The sequence below is a fragment of the Lutjanus erythropterus genome, chromosome 8 (genome assembly GCF_056507025.1).
Source record: "Lutjanus erythropterus isolate fLutEry1 chromosome 8, fLutEry1.hap2, whole genome shotgun sequence".
NCBI classification, from domain to species: Eukaryota; Metazoa; Chordata; class Actinopteri; order Lutjaniformes; family Lutjanidae; genus Lutjanus; species Lutjanus erythropterus.
Genome location: NC_139324.1, coordinates 8,542,535 through 8,565,653, shown reverse-complemented (window position 1 = coordinate 8,565,653; position 23,119 = coordinate 8,542,535). Strand labels below are relative to the sequence as shown.

At 36.5% G+C, this 23,119-nt stretch overlaps 1 protein-coding gene across 1 annotated transcript; it reads left to right on the top strand.

Moving 5' to 3' along the window:
- The first annotated feature begins 7,908 nt into the window (after positions 1–7,908).
- LOC146322421 (interferon alpha/beta receptor 2-like) lies at positions 7,909–22,663 on the top strand. Its single transcript, XM_084724418.1, has 6 exons — positions 7,909–8,082; positions 8,428–8,560; positions 11,473–11,654; positions 14,807–14,958; positions 19,455–19,617; positions 21,643–22,663. Exons 1-6 carry the CDS (start codon positions 7,995–7,997, stop codon positions 21,795–21,797), a joined length of 873 nt encoding a protein of 290 aa, XP_084580544.1. The 5' UTR covers positions 7,909–7,994; the 3' UTR covers positions 21,798–22,663.
- Positions 22,664–23,119: the final 456 nt, after the last annotated feature.

Genomic DNA, 23,119 nt, shown 5'->3' with positions numbered 1-23,119 from the left:
GCACCAGCAGGGTATCCCACAAAGAGGCAGAATCTTTGAGAATCTCAAACTCAGTCAAAACAGCACAAAATTCTGAAATAAAAGTGCACAGAGCAGTGATCAGTGTCAAAAACATTGACAAATGTTGTGTTCTTTTCAGTATGTGTAAAAAAAAAAATAATAATAATAAATAATAATAATAATAATTATGATTGGTGAAAAGTTGCAGAGTTTGGACAAAATTGCAAGGTTGCACAGAATTCATGGGGACTGGGGAATTGTTGGGACAAAAAAAATGTCCTGCAGTTGAAAAATCATCTCACCAAGATGCGTTGATCACAGAGTCAGCAGCACCAACATGGCAAGAGAGTGCAAGCAGTCGAGCAAAGTGAGAGTGAAAATGATATCAGTATGAGTGTGACGGAGTCTGCAGAGACAGAGGCTGAGGCAGAAGATGGACTGAAAGCTTGTGGGTTTTAAACTGGATGCAGGCGCAGATTGCAATGCAAGATTAGTTAAACCATTTGCTGGAGGCAGGCTCAGGGCTTGTAAAAGTAAGATTGTTACATTCTTTGGCCAAAAGATAAAGCCACTGGGCAAGAGGGAACTAATGTGAATATAAGGACCGTTAAGTTTGAAATCAGTCAAGATGTTCCGGCTATTAGTGTTGTTGAAGATATCAATATATCGATAAATATTGATACTGAATATTTGAGACGCTTGTAATACAAATTTTTCTCAGTATCAATACTCTGGCACAAGATGCATTTTCTCACTCTTTGTTCTCTTTGACACACACACTACTGCAGTGACCACAGAGTCCTACTTCCTTTCATTTACTTGCGGTGCTGTCTTTGTCTTGTCACTCATCTTATTTCCTCTGGTTGAATATCCGTTGTCATCTTATTGCCTTGTAATATTAGTCTTTGAATTACTCTCCCTGTGGTATTGAAAATGGGATCAAATATCAATATTTTTCAAAGTATTGTATCAAAATGAAAAATTCCAGAATCATGACAATTCCAGCTGTATTAGGAGAATCCAGGTGTTTGAATCAAGGCCTGTTAAAGACAATGCATGAAGTTGGAAAAGAAAATGACATTCATAACTGTTTCCCTGCCAATGACGAGATATCTCACCAGTTGCTCTTTTCATGGGGAGGCGGTAGGGGATGCTGTGATGCATCATCTGACAAAAAAAATTCACTCAATGAAGAAGGGAACTGCTGGAATTGAGCCGCCACAGAAGAAGATGATGTTATCTGGCATGAAAACATCAGTGCTCAGCTGCAGCTCCGCGGGTCAGAGAACATCAGCCGGGACACAGTGAGGCTGCTCATACCGCAGCCTCTAGCAGTGAGACAGAGCTTTGTCCAGCAGCTAAACTTTGAATAAAAAATATTTGCACATTCATATATTCTGGATGTATTTTAAGAAGCAACTGAACTTTTCTTTGCATAAAAACTGTCATTCAGCCAGAATAGAGTGCCTTATTACATGTCTGGAGCTGAGCTTAAAGAATTTTGTAGCATCAGCACTAAAGATTTTATTATATTCACTCTTGTAATGTTTAATGAGCGACACGACAGCTCTATGGCCAGTGTAAGGTGGACAAAAATTACAAAGTGATAGAACTCAGAATCAGAATCAGAGATAAAAAGGTCTCAATTGTCTGGAAAACATAGCAACATATTTGTTAATATTCACAAAAATATGTAAAAAAAATTTAGGGAAAAATTGTCGGTGTACTCCTTCCTTCTTAATTTGTTAAGTTAAGAATTTCTGTGGGTTTAGATCTCTGTCACACATCTTTGGAGTAAAATCACTCGCATTGTGATATAGAGTCAAATGACTAAATTAAATACAAGTGTAGAAAAAGTCAAGAGCTCAGTCAAGACAGGCTTTATTTATTTATCTATTTGTTTATTTTAAATAAATTCAACAACGTGTTGTCATTATTGGTTAATATGTACAATAAAACTTCAGTACTGTCATATTTGTAGTCAGACAGCAAGCAGGTCACAGGTAACATCTTCTGAGTAAAGACAGCAAAGAACTGCAGGCGGAAACATACTTGAGCAAAACACACACACACACACACACACACACACACACACACACACACACACACACACACACACACACACACACACACACACACTTTCATTTTGCACATAACTGTTGTTTGGCATGATTGTGGTTGATTTGCTGTGTGAGAAAAAAAAAACAGTAGACAGCTGGAGGTCAACCTCCCTGTTTCCTCTGCCACAGAGGGTTGATGTACTTCATTTGTCTTCTTAGGTAAGACAGGGCTGCCACTGGTGGTGTACATGTTAGATGGTCCAAAATTGCAAGTCAAAATAATAAATGAAGAGAAATATCCCAATATTTGAATTATTTGAAATATTTTTTGTCCAATGTCTGCCATGAAAACAAACCATACATGAACCATAAACCATTTATTCATACATTAATTATGACTGCTTCAGTTAGGTTTTGTTTCCTCTTTAGGCCTAAAAAAAAATTAAAAACATAAATTTTGTCTACTCAGGTTCTCAGCATGTTTCCAAAAAATATTAAATAGGTATTTAACAAAACAATAAATACAATGTAACATATTCAAATGCTTTTTAACACCTTGCTCTTGACTTTCTATCATTTACTGAACTTGACCTCTACAAACTATAAAGCCACTGTAACTAATGATGCACAAAATATTGTTTTTGTTATAGAAACTGCTTAAATTCTCATACCATAAATCAGTTGATTCACAGCCAAAAAAAGGCACAGCAGATGAAGTATTTTCAAGAATAATAAGGTGTCAGTAATCGTAATTATTGTGGTTGAAATATAGCCAGTGATGCTTGATGTCTAATTTAGTTGTCAAGTGATTCATCAGTCTAATAGAAGGGCTGGCAAAATATTCCCAAACTGCTCAGTGCTTGAAAAAACTATGTTGCACTTACAATGACTGGCCAGTGGGAGGCGGTGTAAACGCACACATATACCAGAAAATGACTCGTTATTAGCTGTCCACTGCAGTGAGCTCTGTACATGAAAGGGTTAAAACATGTTCATTAGGTCTTCTTGGTACAGTGGTAGATACATTATAATCAACCATTTACATAAGTCCCTTACAAATACACTTTGTGCATCATAGCTGCCCAGAACAAAGTGTCCATAATAACAACTAAACCAAAAGGTTTGCAATTTAGAGTTACTGTAAAAAATAAAATACAGATAAAAGGGAACTGCTCCCATTTGGGGTCCTGTGAAAAGGAAACGTTCAGTTTCATTCATTTATTCAAAAGACTTGGTCACTAATAAGTCATTTCTTTTGACTGATGGATTCATTGGCAGTTTCAGTTGTCTTGAAATAACAGGAACTACTGAATATTTGCTATTTAAAATCGTCCTGCTTGGTTTATCTGAACCACTGGTTTTAACATCCTTTTTTTGCTTTCCCTGCATGTCTCTCTTTCTCTCACTCTCTCTCAGACATCCATCCATCACCTAGAGGAGGTTCTGGTTCTTGCACCTTACAGCATGTCCTTGTCTTCTCTCTTGAATCTTAAACCAACACTGCCCTCTTCAGGTGAAAAGAGGACCAATCAGACATTACCAGGTGAGAGTGATGGGGAGAGTGTGATGTTGTGCACCGGTGGGAGCGGAAGAGGTTATAAACTGTGAAGGTGCACTAATCTCCTCTATTCCTCCTCTTCATCTGCTTCATCTTTGTCAGCTCCTTTGTCTCCTGAGCCTGAACTCAGGACCAGGTTCTCCTCAAACCAAGACTAAGACTACATCAGTCCTCAGCCTGTAGCCCTGACTTCAACACAGACATGTTCCACTGCGCTGGTCAAAGGAAAAATAAAATTAAAATTTGCCGGTAGGTGCCCTTCTTCCCTTTGCCTAACTTTCTTTGATTGGCTGTTGTAAGACCCTCATGTGCTGTGGTTGGTTGTTATAAAAACCACCTGTGTTGTGATTGGCTATTGTGAAACTCTCATGTGCTGTGACTGGTTGTTGTTAAAAATCACCCTGTGTTGTAAAAAAAAAAAAAAAAAAAAAAAAAGGCATGTGCTGTGATTGCCCTCTCTGTTGTAATTGGCTGTTGTAAAACGTCCCTGTTTTGTGATTGGCTGTTGTAAAACTTCCCTGTTTTGTGATTGGCTGTTATAAAAACCATCTGTGCTGTGACTGGCTGTTGTAATATGCCTCTTAATTGTGAATGGCAGTTGTAAAACCCTCCTATGCTGTAATTGGCTGTTGTAAAAACCACCTGTGCTTTCATTGGCTGTTATAAAAAAAATCCTATGCTGTGATTGGCTGTTATAAAATCTCCCTGATGTAACACCCACCTGTTGTGTAATTGGCTAGTATAAAATCCCCCTTTGTTGTAATTGGCTGTTTTAAAACTCCCTTGTTTTGTGATTGGTTGTTGTTAAAACCACCTGCGCTGTGATTGGCTAGACACTGAAAGCTCATGTTCTGATGGACACACATACAGTTTGAGGTGATTTTTCTAAATAAGATGACAGTTTACATCCAAACTTCAAACTATAATCATTTCTCATTCTGTCTTGATAAAAAATGAGTTTTAGTTTAGTACAATGAAAGAATCACTCGTATGAACTGATTGAGAGAACGTGACACATGAATCAGTTTTCTTGTGTTTAGTATTTTTTCTCAAGCGCAAAAAAGTCTTTGAATAGGTGGTCTGTACAAATCTTTTCTTTTTAACAACTCTTAAACTCTGCCACCTTTGTGGGTGCAGTTTATCACAACACCACAGTCTCAAACACTGTCACCTTCATTTCTGCTCATTTCCAGAGTTCTGCAGGTGATCACCATCATTTAATTAACCATAATACCTCCACAAATAGAGTGATTATTAATTCATTAATATTATTAAAAATCATTAATCCCAAAAGTCAGGAAAAACTTTGCAACTAAGACAAAAATGGTTCCAACATCCCAGATCCTTTTTGCAATTACAACGTCTAAAAAATAGAGACACTAAGTTGAGTATAAACAAACATACAATCATCTTTTCAGAAACACCTCATAGTCCCTGGGACCATGATAACAACAAAGTCTCCAGGCAGAAAATTCATTTCTACTTTATGCTACTTATTTTATTGTTGCATGATGGGAAGTGTTCTCTGACCCTCTCCACACAGGAAAAAAACACTCTGACTGAGGAATCATAATATCTTTATCCAAGAGAATTTAACACTAGAAGTGCCAGAAAACCATAAATACTAGAATGACCATAAGCAGCCGTTTTGACCTTTGACTCCCAAACTCTATTATCTCTCATGTAAATCGTGGGCCAATCGTAGACTGTGCTGTGACTGGTTGTTGTAAAACCCTCCTGTGCTGTGATTGGCTGTTGTAAAACTGCCCTGTGCTGTGATTGGCTGTTGTACAGCTCCATAGCACTCGTCACATCTGATACCAATAGAAATACTGCAACCTTGAATATCTGCCGACACACATCTGATACCATTTGTATTCCATCTCTCAAACAATTAAGCTGTTAATAATAATATGTTTAATGTTTTAGCCTAATACCTGTTAATGGATACACTTTGCTTATTAACCAGGTCATATAAAAAACATCATGCTCACACTGTGAAAAAATATTCTACTCCCCTAAAAGAGGCGATACACATTCACAGCATGACTCACTTATACTGCTGCTTCATTTTATTTAAGCTGTTTTCCTCCATTGTGATCCCTCTGACCTGTGGTGCTCCCCAAAGCTCCACACTGGCCCTCTGTTATTCTGTATATACATGCTGCCACTGAGACATATGTGTAAATATAAAAAAAAGCACAACTGTATTATGTGAATGACAAGCAAATTTATCTCCCATTAAAGACCAACGAAGAAGGCAGTTTTCATCAGTTGCTATCTTTCCTGTGAGAACCAAAGTGCTGTATATTCCAAAAATGTTCTCCAGCTAAATGAAAAAAAAGAAAAGAAAAAGAAATAATTCATTTTGATTCTCCCAAGTTCACCCCTGTTTTGCAAAAATATATTGCATGGTTCTTAACAGGTGCTGGAGATCCTTGAAAATGCTTGAATTTTCAAGGTTTGAAAGTTGCTGGGAGAGAGCCTCATTTCTTTTAACTTTTGCATAAAATGAAGAAGCCTCCCATAAAATGCCAGGAGGTCACTGTTTCAGTGAGTTTGGGCTTGAAAATGAAATGAAATTTGTTTGTTTACAATGCTGGTAGTTTTACTACTTAATATACAGCATTTTATATTAACAGGGAAAACTTGTTGTTTTATTTCCTTTAGTAAAACACTTTGTAACATTAAGAAAAATGCTATATAAATAAAGTTTCTCATTATTAGTACTATTTCATTTTGTTCTTTTATGTGAGTGCATCTCTAATAAGATCAACCACAAACATCATCCCTGCATGATCTAACCATCAACTCGAGAACATTTCTCCTTCGTCTGCGTCTTTCAACCACGTTCTCCTCTGCTCAACAAACTTCCTCTTAGGAGCTTTAAAGGTTAAAATGCTCAATGAATATGTTTTATCTTTATTAGGATATACTTTTAACTTTAAGGGGAAATTTCTAGAAAATGTCACAATTCAAGGGTTTTCTCAGAGTTGCATAAGTAGGAGCAGCTCTTTACACTGGGAAACTTTGTGAAAATGGCAGCAGATGTTCAGGGAGAGGATATGAGTCCATCATCTCTTAAATCACTTCTCAGAACGTTGCCTTTTTAAAAAGCTTTTATTAATGCTACCACTCTGTTTTTTTTTTTTTTTTTTTTTTTTTTTTTTTTTTAACTTTATTTATTCAGGGTAGGTTCACTGAGAGCAATGCTCTCTTTTGCAGGAACACAACCTGGAAGCTGCCCAGTACAACCACAATCTGGCCACTGATTGGTTGGGGTTAAGGGTGTTGCTCAAGGGCACCTCAGTGATGGTCATGAGGGAGGGGCAAGTGCTGCCTTTCACTTTCCCCACCCAGATTTATCCTGCCAGTCGGGGGATTGAACCAGCTACCTTCTGATTATACGAGCTTGCTTCTCTAACCTTTAGACCACCAACATGTCTCACCTGTTTTCATCATAAAACTGACACTGTTGTCTTTAACTTTTTATTGTTTGGTTATTTCAACCATATTTCACAAGTTTTCACAGTTTCAACCATGTAAACCTCTTTGTAACTTTTTTTTGAAAGGTTCTGTATAAATAAGTTGTGACTGTATGAGAAATATTCTTTGAATGTTACACAGACTCATGCCATGTATTTGTTTTCTAATATTTTATTAACTTGTCATGTTCAACGTATAATCACATTAACATTACATTTATTTGAAGTTATATATCAGGATAGTACAGTAATGGATGCATTATTGATAGTTGTAGTATGCAGACAATGTATATATATAATCACAAAACAAATTCTATTTTATTCTCATTTTTCTATATATACTTAAAGTAAAAATCTTATACTCAGTATCAAGCTTTTCTAAAGACTCTTATTACTTAGGGTTCATCCATAAACATGCACATTTTACAATTAATACACTTACATTTTACATAGAAAGTCATGTTTTCTCATTTGAATCATAGCAGTAAAGTCTTCCATGTGTGCAAATTGTTTAAGCTTACATTGGAAAGAAAGTTACCAAAAAAACAGTCAAATATATCAACACAAAAGCAAATAAAACTCACACAGATGAGAAACAAGGTAAAAGTGAAGTGAGTCCAGAGTGAACCTGTACTGTACCCGTGCCACTGCGACAGCTCAAACTGTTATTTGCAGGATTTGGAAGACAAAATGCACAGGGAGGGACTTCTGGGGAAATAGAAACTCAGCCCTCAACATGACAAACAGTGTTCGTTTCCCAGCCCACACACACACACACCCCCAGCTCCCTCCCATCCCTCTCTATATGTTGAGAGCTCAAACCCAAAAACAACATCATCTTGAGGAAGAAGTTTAACTGCCAGCCACACAGTCACAGTCCATGGAGGGAAGATGGGGTTGTTGTTGCTTCTTCTTCTGCACTTACACCTTGGTAATGCTCCCTGGACTGAAGGTGTGGAGGAAGTCAGAGGTTTAAATGGTGAATATGTGATGTGAATATGTGTTGGCACTGGGCAGGTTATGTGCTGTGAGCTTTATTAGCGTTTTTAATCTATTTGGACTAAGATTTATAATGTGGTAAATTGTGTGTTTATGGATGCTGGCAGGATAAATGCAAAGTGATTCTGTTCAGGATGACTTTAGGTCACAGCTCACTTTGGTTGTGGTGCCTGTAGAGGAAATATTTGAGAGTTTCGTGCAGACTGTAGATGGAGCAGAGTGTTGTGATGCAGAGTTATAGAATAAAAGGAAAAACCAAGCAATATTATTGAAAATTGTCCCTTGAATTTAAAAGCTAATATTCTTCTTCTCTTTTCCTCTGCAGAGGTGTCTGCTTCCATCCCTGCACCTTCTAACGTCTCCATCTCTTCCCTCAACATGGAGCACACGCTCAGCTTCCTGCCCGGCCCCGACACCCCCTCCGGCACTCACTTCACCGTGGAAGTCCTCTGCCTCAGGTATTGTAAAGCTTGTGTAGTGGCGACAGAAAAGGAGAAGTGATAGGACACATCAAGGAAGTCCCAGGACCATCTCTGTTTGCTGTTTATACCCACCGATCTACCAGAGAGCAAACTTTTCAAACACATGAACTGATTTTTGCTGTTAAGACAATTGCCAGAAAACCACAAAATGATTTGACATAGAATTAACACAATGCTGTTTGCAAACAGGAACTCACAGCCTCTCAGAGTTTGCCTCTCTGTGGTTTGACATCACTTTAAAGACATTTACTCGGAATGGCTTTCATCTCATGTACAGTTGTATGACAGATGACTGACGTGCTCAGTTCCAACATGAACCATCCTACACCTGATCTGACAGACGCACCTCTTGCTGAGGTGTTTTCCAAACTCAAACCTCTGTGTCAAACTACAGACATTTAAATTACAAACAGTGGTGGTCCTCATATTCTGACATGTGAACATTTATCTCAGCAAATTCACATCAAATTTTCAGAAAGCACAGACTTTTTGAAAGTTTTTCTTTTTTCTTTTTTTTTTTTTTTGGACAGTTCATGTTGTGTAGATGTCAGATGTGGCTGACAGGTATATTTTACATATACAAAACACATACATAAAGCTTTTTTTTCTTTCTACAGTTAAGTTAATGAACGTGTCTCTGCTCTGCAGTTGACACACACTGTAATGCTGACACTGTTTATAAATGACCTTAAAAATGATTTTGACATACGTGGATTGATATGTCCTGTTACTCATCACCTGACACTAATGTATCTGCTGTTATTATATGTCGGCCAGGCTGATTCATGACTTGAGCACTGACAAGGTACTTGTGATGTTATCAATATTAGACCTTTGTTTAAATCATGTACCAATTTATTGGTATCTGGATAAAACACAAATATTACATAACACAGACAAACATACAATACACACATACTCTGGAACTTTGGAAAAATTTAAAATACGTATTTTTCCTCTTACCTGTTATTCTGCTTATCCTTCAAGATAGTTTTCTCCAATATAATGGAAATAAATGGCACTTGGCTTGTGCTGCTCAAAGAGCCACATTTGAAAAAGTCAACAGCAATTCCTCTTTTCAGAAATCATGACCCAGTTACTGAAGATCATCCACAGATCTTGTTGTGAGCAGTTTCATGTAGGAACTACTTTCTTTCTACTGTAGAAAGAAAATAGTTCCTTTATGAAACTGGGATTTTGGATTTTGTGAATTATTTCCAGTAACTTGGTCATGATTTCTGGAAAAAGACATTGCTTGTGTTTGTTTTGTTTTGTTTTGTGTCTTAAAGTTTTTTTTTTTGTTTTGTTTTTTTTGGGGGGGGGGTGGGGGTGGGGGGGGGGCGGGGGTTGGGGGTTCTGAGCATTACAAGCTGAGTGGCATTAAGTCACTTTATATTGGACAGAGGGCAGACATCTTTACAACCAATATCTGCAACTCACACAAAAACTATTTATTTGGACTAGTAGCAAAATTTTGCAGTTTTGATTTCTGGCATTTTACCAAGTAATAAAAACTCTAAAGAAAAAACATGATTCTCAAAATATTTAAAAAATGTTTTTTTTTCTTTATTTTGTCCTAAATTGTCTTCAAAATAGCATATAGCAGAAGTATAAGTAAAATAAAATGGGGTGTTTTGGGGCTGATGTGAGAGTGAGAAAGTTTAAACCAAACTGAAACTTACTTCTTACAGTAGCTGTTTCAACTGTAGCCGTCCCGTGAAAAACTCCAAATTTGGTGATTTTGAATTTTTTGCTAAAACTGAACGTGGGAATATTCCTTTATGAGATGCTTCTCCTTTTTCTTAAAGGAATAGTTCACCCAAAAATGAAAATTCAGTTATTATTTACTCACCCTCATGACAATTGAGAGTCAGATTTATTTTGTTAGTCCACAAAATGCTGCTGGAGTTTCACAGGAAAACTGTAGCAGAATCTCCCAACCAATGGAAATGAATGGTAAAATGTAAAAAACTACTGGAAAAAAAAACATAAAATGCCTCCATACTGCACGTCTGGTGTAATCCAAGTCTACTTAAGCCCTGACATGCAGTTTGCACACAGTCACACCACACACACAGTTCAGACAGTGTACATGTGCATGTGAACGTGGCTCCAAGCTGAGGATCTACAGTGAAGAGTCAGGATAAAAACATGGTGCAAAATAACATTTTGTTTAGTCAACTTGGCATGTTGGGGCTTTAGGAGAACTGGATTACACCATACAAGCAGCATGGAGGCAGTTTATGTACATTCACTTCCATTGTTTGGGAAATTCTTTAACACTGTTTTCCTGTGAAACAGCAGTATTTTATCCTTCGTTTATCTGTACAAGTGAGGCTCTGTCAGCCAGGTGTTTGGGGCAACAACAACAACAAAAAAGTCTATACCATCATTTCATCATAATCATACAGTTTCTGTGAGCTGAGTCAGAAATGAAACACTGGTAAATGTATGCAGTTTCTACTTGCCCTGAATGCATTTCTGTCATGTTTCATTTTTGTTTCTGAAACATGTCTAAACCACCTGAGTAAGCACTTTCTTTTTTGTGTAACTGAGTACTTGATTCATAACGTGTCTCAATTCCTTGTGTCATGATGACGCACACAGCGCCAAAATTTATCTTTGTGGTAACATGTACATCAGCATGCTGATAGTTTTGTTTTCTCTCATCCCTGTCTGCTCTGACCCTCACCTTCTGTGGTGACAGTTCTTATTTTAAAGAGACAGCTCAGTTTCACATGAAAAACAGAAGAACAATGATAATAATTTTCATCTTTTGGGTGAACTCTTTTTTTTAAGGATGACACATTATTGTTAGCAGGTATCTTTGGTTATCACCAGTCTCTCTCTTCCTCGCTGCCTCTGTTTTTTTTTCTTTCGCTCTGCAGTTCTTTCAAGAACTTGTGGAGAGCGGTGGCTGGCTGTATGAAGCTGACGGCCGGACAGACTTGTAATCTAACCCGAGCCTTCAAGGACCCGTATGATCACTACCAAGCCCGCATCCAGGCCGTCAGACACAACCAGACGTCCAGCTGGATCATGTCTGGCTGGTTCCAGCCTCTGTCTGACAGTGAGACACCAGCAACACACTCACAGTACATATGGAAGATTTAAGTGTGACACACATTTCTCAGACAGGCAGAACTCAGCCCTACAAGTATTTTTATAAGTGCAAGTAAGTTACATTACTAAAATATTACTCAATAACAAGTACTGGTGTTAGAAAACTACTTAAGAAAAAGTACAAAGTATTCTCCTCAGAATGTTGAATGCGTTGTTTAATGCTCTGTTTTGCTCAGTGGTCCAAGTCACCTCTCCAAACTACAGGACTGCTAACTTTGAGTATTTTCTTTAACTGAACAAACACGATTGATTAATCATTAATAATTCATCATTTTAAACGTAGAAAACAGATAAAGTTAAAGTTAAAGTTTCCTTATTTTACAAATGGCTCTATTGGACAAAACAATGTCAAATGAGGTGCAGTTACAGCTATTTCTAGACTACTGGTTAAATATTAACTAATACATTTTTAATCGGTGAAATTCTGCATGGTGATTAATCGATTAATGATTAATCATTAACATCCTTTCTCAAAACCTGTGCAAATGTCTTTGTTTTCATTAGCATGTTTGTGATCTAATTGGCTACAAAAATGCAGATGAAAGATTTGGATGTTTATTGAAATTGCAGTCAGAACTTAATTATATAACTAATTAGATTTCATAGTGTAATCAATATTTAAGTACAAGTAAAAGTACAGACTTGGAAAATCTACATCTAAAAGTACAACTACCCCAAAAATGACTTAATTACAGTAATTGGAGTATAATGTAACTATAACATATAACGTAACTAACAAACCAAAGATGCTCAGAATTACAAGAATTCAAAAATCAGATTTTTGTGTAAATGAAGAACTACACAAAGTAAGTAAAGTCTTCTTGGAAAAACAAAACCAGCTCAAAATTATAAAATAAAAGTGCACAGAGGGTTGATAAATGTCAATTACGACAACAAATGTGTTCTTTTCAGAACCCAGGACAAAATTAAAAAAATATATAGATTGAAAAAATAGTGAATAATAAAAGAAAAAATCAAATTGGTTCATTGAGACGTACATGTATGACGTTTGTGCGGGGGACTGCTGTGATTGGTGGGAATCGTAGGAAGTTATGATGATTGGTCTAATTTGTGGAAAAGTAGCAGAGTTTGTATCAGTTTGCAAGGTCGCACAGAATTCATTGGTTGAATTTGTGTACATTTTTGTGATCACCACATCACATCTTCCTGGACGGACTGATATATGAATACAGGTAACCTTTCAGTATGAAACTTAGAAACTCACATCACAGTGGTTTCTCAATAAACTGCCTGGGGTCTGTTTCAGAATGTGGGTTTAACAAACTCTGAGTCAACTCTGATCAGCCTGAGAAGGGAAACTCTGAGTCTTCAGTTCCAGAACAGCTGATCAGAATGAGTTCAACTGACTCTGACTATGTTCACTCAGAGGTACGCTTGTGCATGAAATCAATAGAGCTCAGACTCTATGGTTCACCATGGCAACAGGTAAATAAAAGGAGGGCCTCCATTTTAAACCAGTGCAGGAAGAAATATGAATGTGTGCCAACACAGACTACAACATTAATCTTAGAAAACAGGAGTTTTATTCAGTGGAGTCCACTCATTCATCATGTTCCTGACATGAATTTCTGTAGTGGATCATAAAGTGGTGGAGTATTCAGTATTTATCAGCTGTAACCTGATGTGGAGAAAATTTAGTGGCAGCAACTGAAGATGAACATTTGGATCAAACGTATAAGACAGTTTACTTATGAGCTCTGATTGTCACAGTCTGACCCAGTAATAAAGACTCTTACAAACTGACTGTAAGTCTTTAGACATGTATTTAATTTAAAAATCCTGCTTAACAGCATTCTATATTTCACCGTATGTAAATATTTCAACAGGAAATGTTGTGAAGTGCACATTAAGATATTATTCAGCCTGTATTCAGTAATTTCAGCTGCACCACACTCATCCTCACTCAGAAATATTCACATCATCTCCAGCATGATATGATCACTATGATCAGAAAGTTACATCAGTGCAACCAATCACAAGTTGACAAATGTCAGATACAGATTAGTTTGATTTAAGCAGAGGTAACTGTGGTAATGTACAGTAAATGTTTCAGTGCAGGGGAACAGCTGCCTTCATGTCCACACAGTCATGGTGTTATAAAGAAGAAACACGTACAGATTTTATTCTGAGCTGAGGATGAATCCATGATGTCTTTGTTCTCTGTTCTGACAGGTCGATCAGAGGCGCTCACATTAAACTCTTGAATAACGGTGATATCCAACAAGAGCGCATGTCTCTGAAAACTTAAACTTCTGCAAATGAGTGTGTTTCGATGTGTGTTTTGATACACCAACAACTGTATGAATGAGGAAATGAAACCGTGTGTCAGACAGCTGCTTCAGGCTCTGCAGGAGGGGAGGAGTCACAGAGAAAATCTGCCAGTGAGCAGGTTAGGTTCACAGAGTCAGTTACCATAATAGCTGACAGAGTATATAGTAAGTTATCTCCTTTTTTCACCCTCATCTCAGACTTAAGAAACTCAGAGTTTTCACTAAACCTGCTTTCTGGAACAGGTCCCGGTCTCCTCAAAACTCATATTTACATCAACACTCTTTCATTTTAAAACCAAGAAAACGAGCCATTCATATCTGAAACTCAGTTCATGTTTGCGGTGCTCCCTAAAACATGTTGCTCATGATCCAGCTAACTGTCAGCAAGCTGCACTTTTGCTTAACGACTCGTTCTAGATCAATTTCCAAAAGCCAGACTCATGTCAAATAATCAGCATTATGATCTGAATAACTTGCTTATTCACATATGAAGGATGAGGCTCAGCTCTGGAGGCAGAAATGATCTCATTGGTTAAACTAAACCTCAGTGGGCAGAAACAAAAACCAACTCTTGTTCTGAGTACAAGGTAGATGATGATATATATATAATTAGTCCATAGATATATATGGAGTATGCAGTGTACTTCATAGACATCAGCACTGGATGTTGAAAATGAAGTGAACATGGAAGTGCTGTCCAACATCTCCTCAAGCAAATCCCATTTTTGCTTCAGTTTTTAAAAATGATGATGATTATGATTTGTCCTGCGACGAATCTCTCGTGAAGTGGTTTCATTTCCCCCTGCAGCTGTGTTGGGACCTCCTGATGTGTCCGTGTCCGGCTGTGGGAACTGTCTACTCCTGAAGCTGAGACCTCCTACTGTAAGGGGACAGCAGCAGCTGCCGAGCCTCCACAGAGATCTTCTCCTCCATGTGCAAAGGACCTGGGACGGTGCGCAGGTATGTGCCAGGCTTAAAGCTGCACTAATCGGTGTTGTTATCTATCTTCACTGTTCTGATTGCATAAAAAAAGTCAGCTTTTTAACTAAAGTTTTATTGATATTTTATGCATGTAACAATATGGTATTATTACAATTTTCCTAAAATTAGATATAAAAAAAAGAAGCCATCTTGCTTACTGTATCACAATATCTCACAATATATTGAATCATAACTTCTATATTGTGATACGTATTGTATCTTCAGATTCCTTCCAATACACAACCCTACTTCAACATTACATTTCACTAATCAATTTCACTGGAGGTAATCTAAAAGTAACAGAAAGTAATTAAGTTATATTGCTTTGATATTGTGATACTTGGATTAGGTTACTGACTATATTTTAACTGGTAATAAGTAACTGTATCAGAATACATATTTAAAGCAACCCCCCCCCCCAATCCTGATGATTATTATGATATGTTTTTGTAAATGAATAATCAAACTATAATTACAGGTAACAACTGAGACTGTGTTTATCTCGTTTATGATTGGAGTTTCACAGAGTTACAGGAGACTCACAGACAGAACACCATGTTTGTGCCTGGTTTAAACTGCTGCATGTGGGTCATGGTCATGCTGTTTGTGTAACAGAGCACACCGAAGTCTCACATATTCAAAACTAGGAGTTCATAGTGGTCCTGCAAAAGATTTGGTCTTTTTTTTTTTTTTACCCCATAGACACTGTTGTTTCCTGTCACAGAGGTTACTGCCTCCCTTCCCTCCTGTGAGGTTTCGTATGTGGTTGTTTTGTTTTGGTTCTACTCGGGGAGACAGGTTTGTAGTCATTCTTCTGACATGTTGTTGTCACAGGAAGTTTATTTTGAAGTGGTATCCACTCAGAGAGAGAGTCATGCATCTATCACGTGTCTCCTCAAAGATTTTTTTTGTCCCTAAAAAGTAAACAAAAAGGTTTCAGGTTAAAAACACAGAGATGTAGATAGTTTTATGATCCAGAAATGAAGCCTGGAAAGACACAACTTAAGCCCTGTTCCAAGGGTCAGCAACCTTTACTGTCAAAAGAGCCATTTTTACCCCCAAAAAGAAAGACATATCTGTCTGGAGCTGCAACTATTAAATTCTCTATTTTCCTTTGACATTTTTCTGTTAACTTTACATTAACTCAAGACAAGCCACTGGCAAAATTTAGAGGACAATCCACTGAGCTGTAGACATATGATATGTCTTTCTCTTTGCATGGTAGAGTCTTAACTTTCATTTGTAGATACAGAGACAAACTGTTTCCTTTGGTTTTCCAAAGTGTTCCTGAGCCCATGTAGTATCCTTTATACAATGATGTGGGTTTTTAATGCAGTGCTGCCTGAGGGGTCAAAGGTCACAGATATTCAGTGTTGGTTTTCAGTCTTGTCCCTTACATGCAGAGATTTGTCTGGATTCTCTGAATCTTTTAATGATATTATGGATAGTAGATGGTGAAATACATAAATTCCCACAGTTCCCTGTTGAGAAACATTGTTCTTAAACTATTTCCCCTTATAGTTTTCACAGAGTAATGAAACTCATCCCATCCATGCTTGTGAATGACTGAGCCTTTCCAGGAAGCCATTTAATACCCAGATGATGCTGTCACCTGTTAACCTGTGGGAATGTGGTGTTTTTTGAGCACTGCACAACTTTCACAGTGTTTTGTTGGCTCTGTCCCAACTGTGTTCAATTGAATACAAGTCAAAAAAGTATTTGCAAATCATTGCATTCTGTTTTTATTTGTTTTACACAATATCCCATCTTTCTTGGAGTTGTGTTGTAGTTTAGAGTTGTTTTGCCCACTTCTGCACGTGTTACAAGCAGGGCAAAAAATTAGCACTAGCCAGCAATTAGAAATCTTTAATTAGATCACAAATTTGAGTTTGTCTAGTCTGGATTAATGTAGAGTCCACATTGTTCTAAGCAGGACTGATATTGTGTTTGGTGGCAAAATTCTAGTGTGTTGTGTGAAGTCAAATACACAAGGTACCATATGTGCTGTTAATTTAAAGTTTAACATGAAATATGAAATATGATCATGTATCATCTCAACACTCAGAAGATAACAATGAATTTCTGCAGGTTCTGATGTTTCTTTCAGGGTGTTTTATTTTAGATTGTGTGTTTAGATATTAGGAAATCAGATCAGCAAACACAAAGCTCTTCTTTATCTCACGAGTGGTCGATCAGAATGTGGAGCTGAACATGTGTAAGCTCATGTTTGTCTCATGAGGACTCTGGTGTTTTTCAGAGTGTGTGTGGTTTAACCCCGACTTCCTCTCACAGCCTCATGTTTGCAGGTGTTTGATGAAACGCTCGGCCTGACGAACAAAAAGGAATTCATCTTCACTTCTGTAATTTCCCTCCTCTCACCCCTCATTCCGACATTCGGTTACCGTTTACGAATGTGATGAGAGGCGATCAGAGCGGATGATAAACCATCACCAGAGAAGATAAGACACAAACTGTCTGAGTGTTCTTCCTGTTCTCCCTGCTTTTAAAACATGAACAAAGAACACAACTATAAAGTGGTTTGAAGTGTGACGTTCAGGAAACATGGGTAATCTTTTTATTTGCTTTGGCAAGCATGTGTATTACTTAGAAAAACTAAATTCAGTGGAGACAGAATGTGTCTGTGTCTTGGTGTTTAGTGTGCGGCAGCTTTTTCTTAGGAAAAAAAATAATGTAGTTTGACACAGGAAGTGGAAGACATCAGCTTTACTTCAGTAACTGCAACAGTTTCTTTGGAATTAAAAGAAAGTGGCATAACTGTGAGCAGTGACAGCTGAACAAAGAAAATAAAGAGTTTTTTCAGGAACTTTTCCAACACATACAGAAACAAACAAATCTGGATACAAAAGTGTTTGATAGATATAAAATAAGACAATGCCAATAAACAGAATAATAAATGAATATTTACTAACTATTATGTTTGTTTCTTTATATAAACTGAAACATGAGACCAGCCTATTTAGTTTAATTTAGTTTAGTTTTAATTCAGTTTAATTTAGTTTAGTCTTTACTTTAGTTTAGTTTCATAGGAATATTTATGTACTTTTATGTTTGGTTCTTTATATACACTGAAAGATGACACCAACCTATTTAGTTTAGTCTAGTTTAATTTAGTTTAGTCTTTAGTTAATTTTCATAGGATTATTTCTGTACTATTATGTTTGTTTCTTTATGTAAACTGAAACATGAGACCAAGTTTACTTTAGTTTAGTTAATTTAGTTTTCGTCTAGTTTTTATTTTATTTTATTTTATTTTATTTTATTTTATTTTATTTTATTTTATTTTATTTTAATTTAATTTAGTTTAGTCTAGTTTAGTTTAATTTAAGTTAGTTCTGTTTAGGAATATTATGTATTATCTGTATGCATGTAATATTATCTGTATAGGAATATTTATGTACTATTATGTTTGTGTCTTTATATAAACTGAAACATGACACAAAGCTATTTAGTTTAGTTTAGTTTAGTCTTTAGTTTAATTTAATATAGTCTTTAGTTCAGTTTCATAGGAATATTTCTGTACTATGTTTGTTAGTTTATGTAAACTGAAACATGAGACCAAGTTTACTTTAGTTTAGTTTAGTTTTCGTCTAGTTTTTAGTTTACTTTAGTTTAGTTTAGTTTATTTTATTTTATTTTAGTTTAGTTTAATTTAGTTTAATTTAAGTTAGTTTAGTTTAGTCTTCAGTTTAGTTTAATTTAGTTTAGTCTTTAGTTCAGTGTCATAGGAATATTTCTGTACTGTTTCTTACTTTATGTAAATTGAAGCATGAGACAAAGTTTACTTTAGTTTTAGTCTAGTTTTTAGTTGTTGTTAGTTTTAGTTTAGTTTAATGTATTTATAGCATTAGTTTAATGTATTATATTTTATTTAACTTAGTTTAATTTAATTTTGTTTAATTTAATTTAAGTTAGTTTAGTTTAGTTTAGTTTACTTTAGTTTAATGTATTTTATTTTAGTTTAACTTAGTTTAGTTTAGTTTAGTTTAGTTTCGTTTAGATTAGTTTAGCTGAGTAATGCTGTGAAATGCTCACAGTTTGGGGGTAGGTTTAGGACACAGAAGCTACTTAGGTAGACTTAGGATAAGACCATTGGAGAAACAATAACTACAATGGTTATGTACATTACGTGAAGTAATGTTATGTACAACTTTTCATAACTGTTACATTATTTACACACATCACATGATGTACGTAATGTTATGTAACTTAAAACTTTGGATAAAGTTGACTCTTTGTTTCATACTGGACATGTTCCTCAACCTGTCCTGTGTTTGTCTGATCCATCCACTCCACCACCTCCACATGTGGACCTTCTCATACAGAAACTTAAGCAGACACAGATAGGCGGTGACAACCATGAATATGTGATAGCCTGGGAATGAGAATGAACTGAAATGACAGTCAAAGTGATGAGTTTTCTATGTTTCTCACCTGGTTTGTCTATTGTGTTGCAGTTCAGACTGACTCTACATTACAAAGACGAGATCGTGATCACGTACCTGCAGCCAGGTGTGGAGTACTGTGTGACCGTCTCTCTGAACACTGTCTTCAACTCCAACGCTGACGCCAGTAAACCTTACTGTGCCTTCACCAGCCCTCCTCTGCCCACAAGCTCACGTATGTCACAGCTGTTTTACAAACACAACAGACAGACGCTGGTAACACTTCGTCTTCTGTGCCACCAGCTTCAATCTGTTTATTGTTGGTATGAAGCAAAAGCAAAGCCTTTCATTGTTCACCATCTGTCCAGCACCTTTCCTAAGCTGAACACATTACATACTCTTTATTATGAAAATGTGCTGAAAAAAAATATGAAAAAGTTTTACATTTTTAGTCCATGTGTGAACAAGTACAGCAGCCTGTCACTGCCACCATGAGAAGAGAAATTAGCTCACAACAGTTTTGCGTTTTAACAAGATATTTTCACATTGTAATTGAATTTTTTATTGTTACACACCAAATGTTTATGTATGAAACAGAAAATGTGTCTATGTTTCATGATAAATTGAGATCTGTGATAAACATACAGTACAGAGACAAAAACACAAAAATGGCCTTCATAAAACCTAAAACTAACCAAAAGGGTACGGAGCTCCTGGCTTGTCGTCCTCTCTCTGTAGAGCCATCTTAACTCTATCAATTAGTCCACATGAGTTTGTATCAATAGTATTTTTTATTCTGAATCAGTGGAAATATTCTGATCAAACTGGTTCTAATTCCTGCTTTTAGTTATTTAAAAAATAGTATTATTGCTGTGTTTTCACCTGTCTGTTGCACTGATCATAAATAACGGATTGCTGAAGTCATTTGACCTGTTTTAAACCAGGTGGCTGCTGAGAAGACATTTAAAATGAGTCTAAGACACCTGTCACCTGTTCTTAAAGGTTCATGCATCTTGTGAACACAACCAGGACACCATGCTTTAGATCATCCTCACAATCTGTAACTGATTTTCATGATATTGATAAAAAATTATTAGAGTTAGTGTTGCTTTTAATGCTGTTATAGATTTTGATCCTCCTGACATGACACGCTCACCCATCATCATCCACTGTCCTGAATTTCACTCGTCTCATCAGAGTCTCATCTGGTCACCCTATGAACAAAAGCACAGAAAAAAGACAAAGATTTTTTGTAATCATAGATAAGAAGTTGTTTTAATTAAAGAGATAGTTCACCCAAAAATGAAAATTCAGTCATTATCTATTCACCCTCACACTGATTGAAGGTCAGTCCACAAAACACTGCTGGAGTTTTACAGGAAAACAGTGTTGCAGAATCTCTCAAACTAAACCTTTTGGATGGATTACCATGAAATCAGATGTGCACATTTTTTATCCCCTCAGAATGAAATCTCCAGTGATTATAAAAGGTCAACCTTAAAGGGACAGTTCACCAAAAAATTAAAATGAGTAGATAATGGGCGAGTAGATAATGACTGAATATTTATTTTTGGGTGAACTATTCTTCTAACACAACGTTACGTTTAACACCTTGTTTCATTTGAGCTAAAGCTTTTTAATAAAATAAAGTGTCTTTGTGCCTGGTGACAGACATCAACAATGAATGGACCACTCAACCTCTCTCAAATTTGAAGAGATGATTCATTTATACTTTAGTTTTCATATTTATAAATGATCAAAGAGTTGGACTGAGGTCATTAAAGGGACAAATATTTGTCTTTCATGATGATAGCAATATGCTGCTGTAGAAAAGGTTCTGCAGTGAACCAGGTTCTATCATCTAAAACTAATGTGGTCTAATACCACAAAAACTGAACATTCATGAGGAGTGACTTTATCTGTCTTATCTATCTATACTTTCACTGGAACTGTGTTTGAATTTCCCATGGTGTCACTCCTGGCTTAAAGGCAGAAACAGAAACTTGATATAACAGTTCCTCTCAGAGGTGGAATCACTCACACTTGACCGCAACACCTGCTGGATGTCAGTGTCATTTTCACAGACCCTAAACTGACTTTGCTAATCAGCAGTGATATTTGAAGGCTAATTGAATTAGCATTTTTCCTCATGTAAAGGGATTTCTGATATTAATGATTTATGTAATATTATGAGAAGTTTGCATTCCGAGGAACTTAAGTGTGGGACTCTGATATATGTCGCTGTCCTCCTGTTTCATAGTGAATGTGGTGTACGGCCTGCTGAGTGTCTTCTGCGTGCTGTGTTGTCTCCTCATTGGATTGGTCGTCTGTGACGGTCAGCTGGGCTTAAAATTAGTCAAACAACGCCTCCTCAGAGCTCTGGTAACTGATCCAGATGTGTGTGCTGGGACTTAAAGAATAAATAGTTCATCTTTGCCTTAAATTTTGCACTAAAAATACTTTGTGTGCCTCTGCTGTCCATATGATAATCAGTTTGTTTCATTTAGTTCTGAAATAATTGAATTGATAAGGATAATACTTTGCTTATTAGAAACCATATTATGATTATGATTATGATTATTATCATACAGATATTGACAAAGTAATTAACAGTTTAATCAAGTCATTCATTAGAATATTAATCAGTATAGCTTAATAATCAATTGTTTAAAGGGACAATTTGCCATAAAATTAAAATTCTGTCATTAGCTACTCATCCTCATGGCAATTGATGGTCAGTCCAGATGAGCAGTCTGGGAATTTTATACTTTTTAAAAAATGTTTGGGATCCTGCAGCACTGTTTTCCTGTGAAACTCCAGCAGTGTTTTGTGGACTAAAAAGCTAAGCCTGACCTTCAATCAGCATGAAGGTGAGTAGATAATGACTAGAATAGGTGAGGGAGACTTAAGACTAGGAAAAATTTTGAGTAAAAGGCACTGAACTGGAGACGCAGGCTATGACAGACATTTGTCCAGTTTTTTCAGTGTATTGGCTGCACATTTTTTACAACTGGAGAACATAAGAATTACTTTAAGCATACAACAAAAGTGAAAATCAAAATTTTAGTTAAAAAAGAACTGTTATTAATTTCCATTTAACTTTTTGTCAATGCCACAGGGAACCACTGGAGAGGGGTCAAAGAGCTGCATGCAGACCCCTGTGCAAGAGGAAAAGTCAGAGGATCACTGAAGTTATTAAAGGGATAGTTCACCCCAAAATGAAAATTCTGTCATTATCTACTGACCCTCATGCCAACTGAAGTCAGGTTTAGTTTTTTTTAGTCCACAAAACACTGCTGGAGTTTCACAGAAAAACAACGTTGCAGAATCACCTCAACAATGGAAGTGAATGGTGACCAGTTTTCAAATGTTAAAAAAAACAAAACAAAACAAAAAAACCCTCCATACTGCTCATCTGGTGTAATCTAAGTCTCCTAATTATGCCAGATGAGCAGTGTGGAGGCATTTTGTTTTTTCCCGCTTGTTTTTTTTTACATTTCAAAACTGGTCACCATTCCCTTCCATTGTTTGGGAGATTCTGCAACACTGTTTTCCTGTTTCCAGTGTTTAGTGGACTAACAAAATAAGCCTGACCCTCAGTGGACATGAGGGTGAACGGATAATGACTGAATTTTTGCTTCCGGGTGAACTGTCCCTTTAAGATTGACCTTTTATAATCACTGGAGATTCCACCCTGCAGGGATAATAAATGTGCACATCTGATTTCATGGTAATTC

Coding starts and splice junctions, on each gene's coding strand:
- LOC146322421 (XM_084724418.1), top strand. CDS start 7,995: ATGGGGTTGTTGTTGCTTCTTCTTCTGCACTTACACCTTGGTAATGCT. Junction 8,083..8,427: donor GGAAGTCAGAGGTTTAAATG/GTGAATATGTGA, acceptor TTTCCTCTGCAG/AGGTGTCTGCTTCCATCCCT. Junction 11,655..14,806: donor GTTCCAGCCTCTGTCTGACA/GTGAGACACCAG, acceptor TTCCCCCTGCAG/CTGTGTTGGGACCTCCTGAT.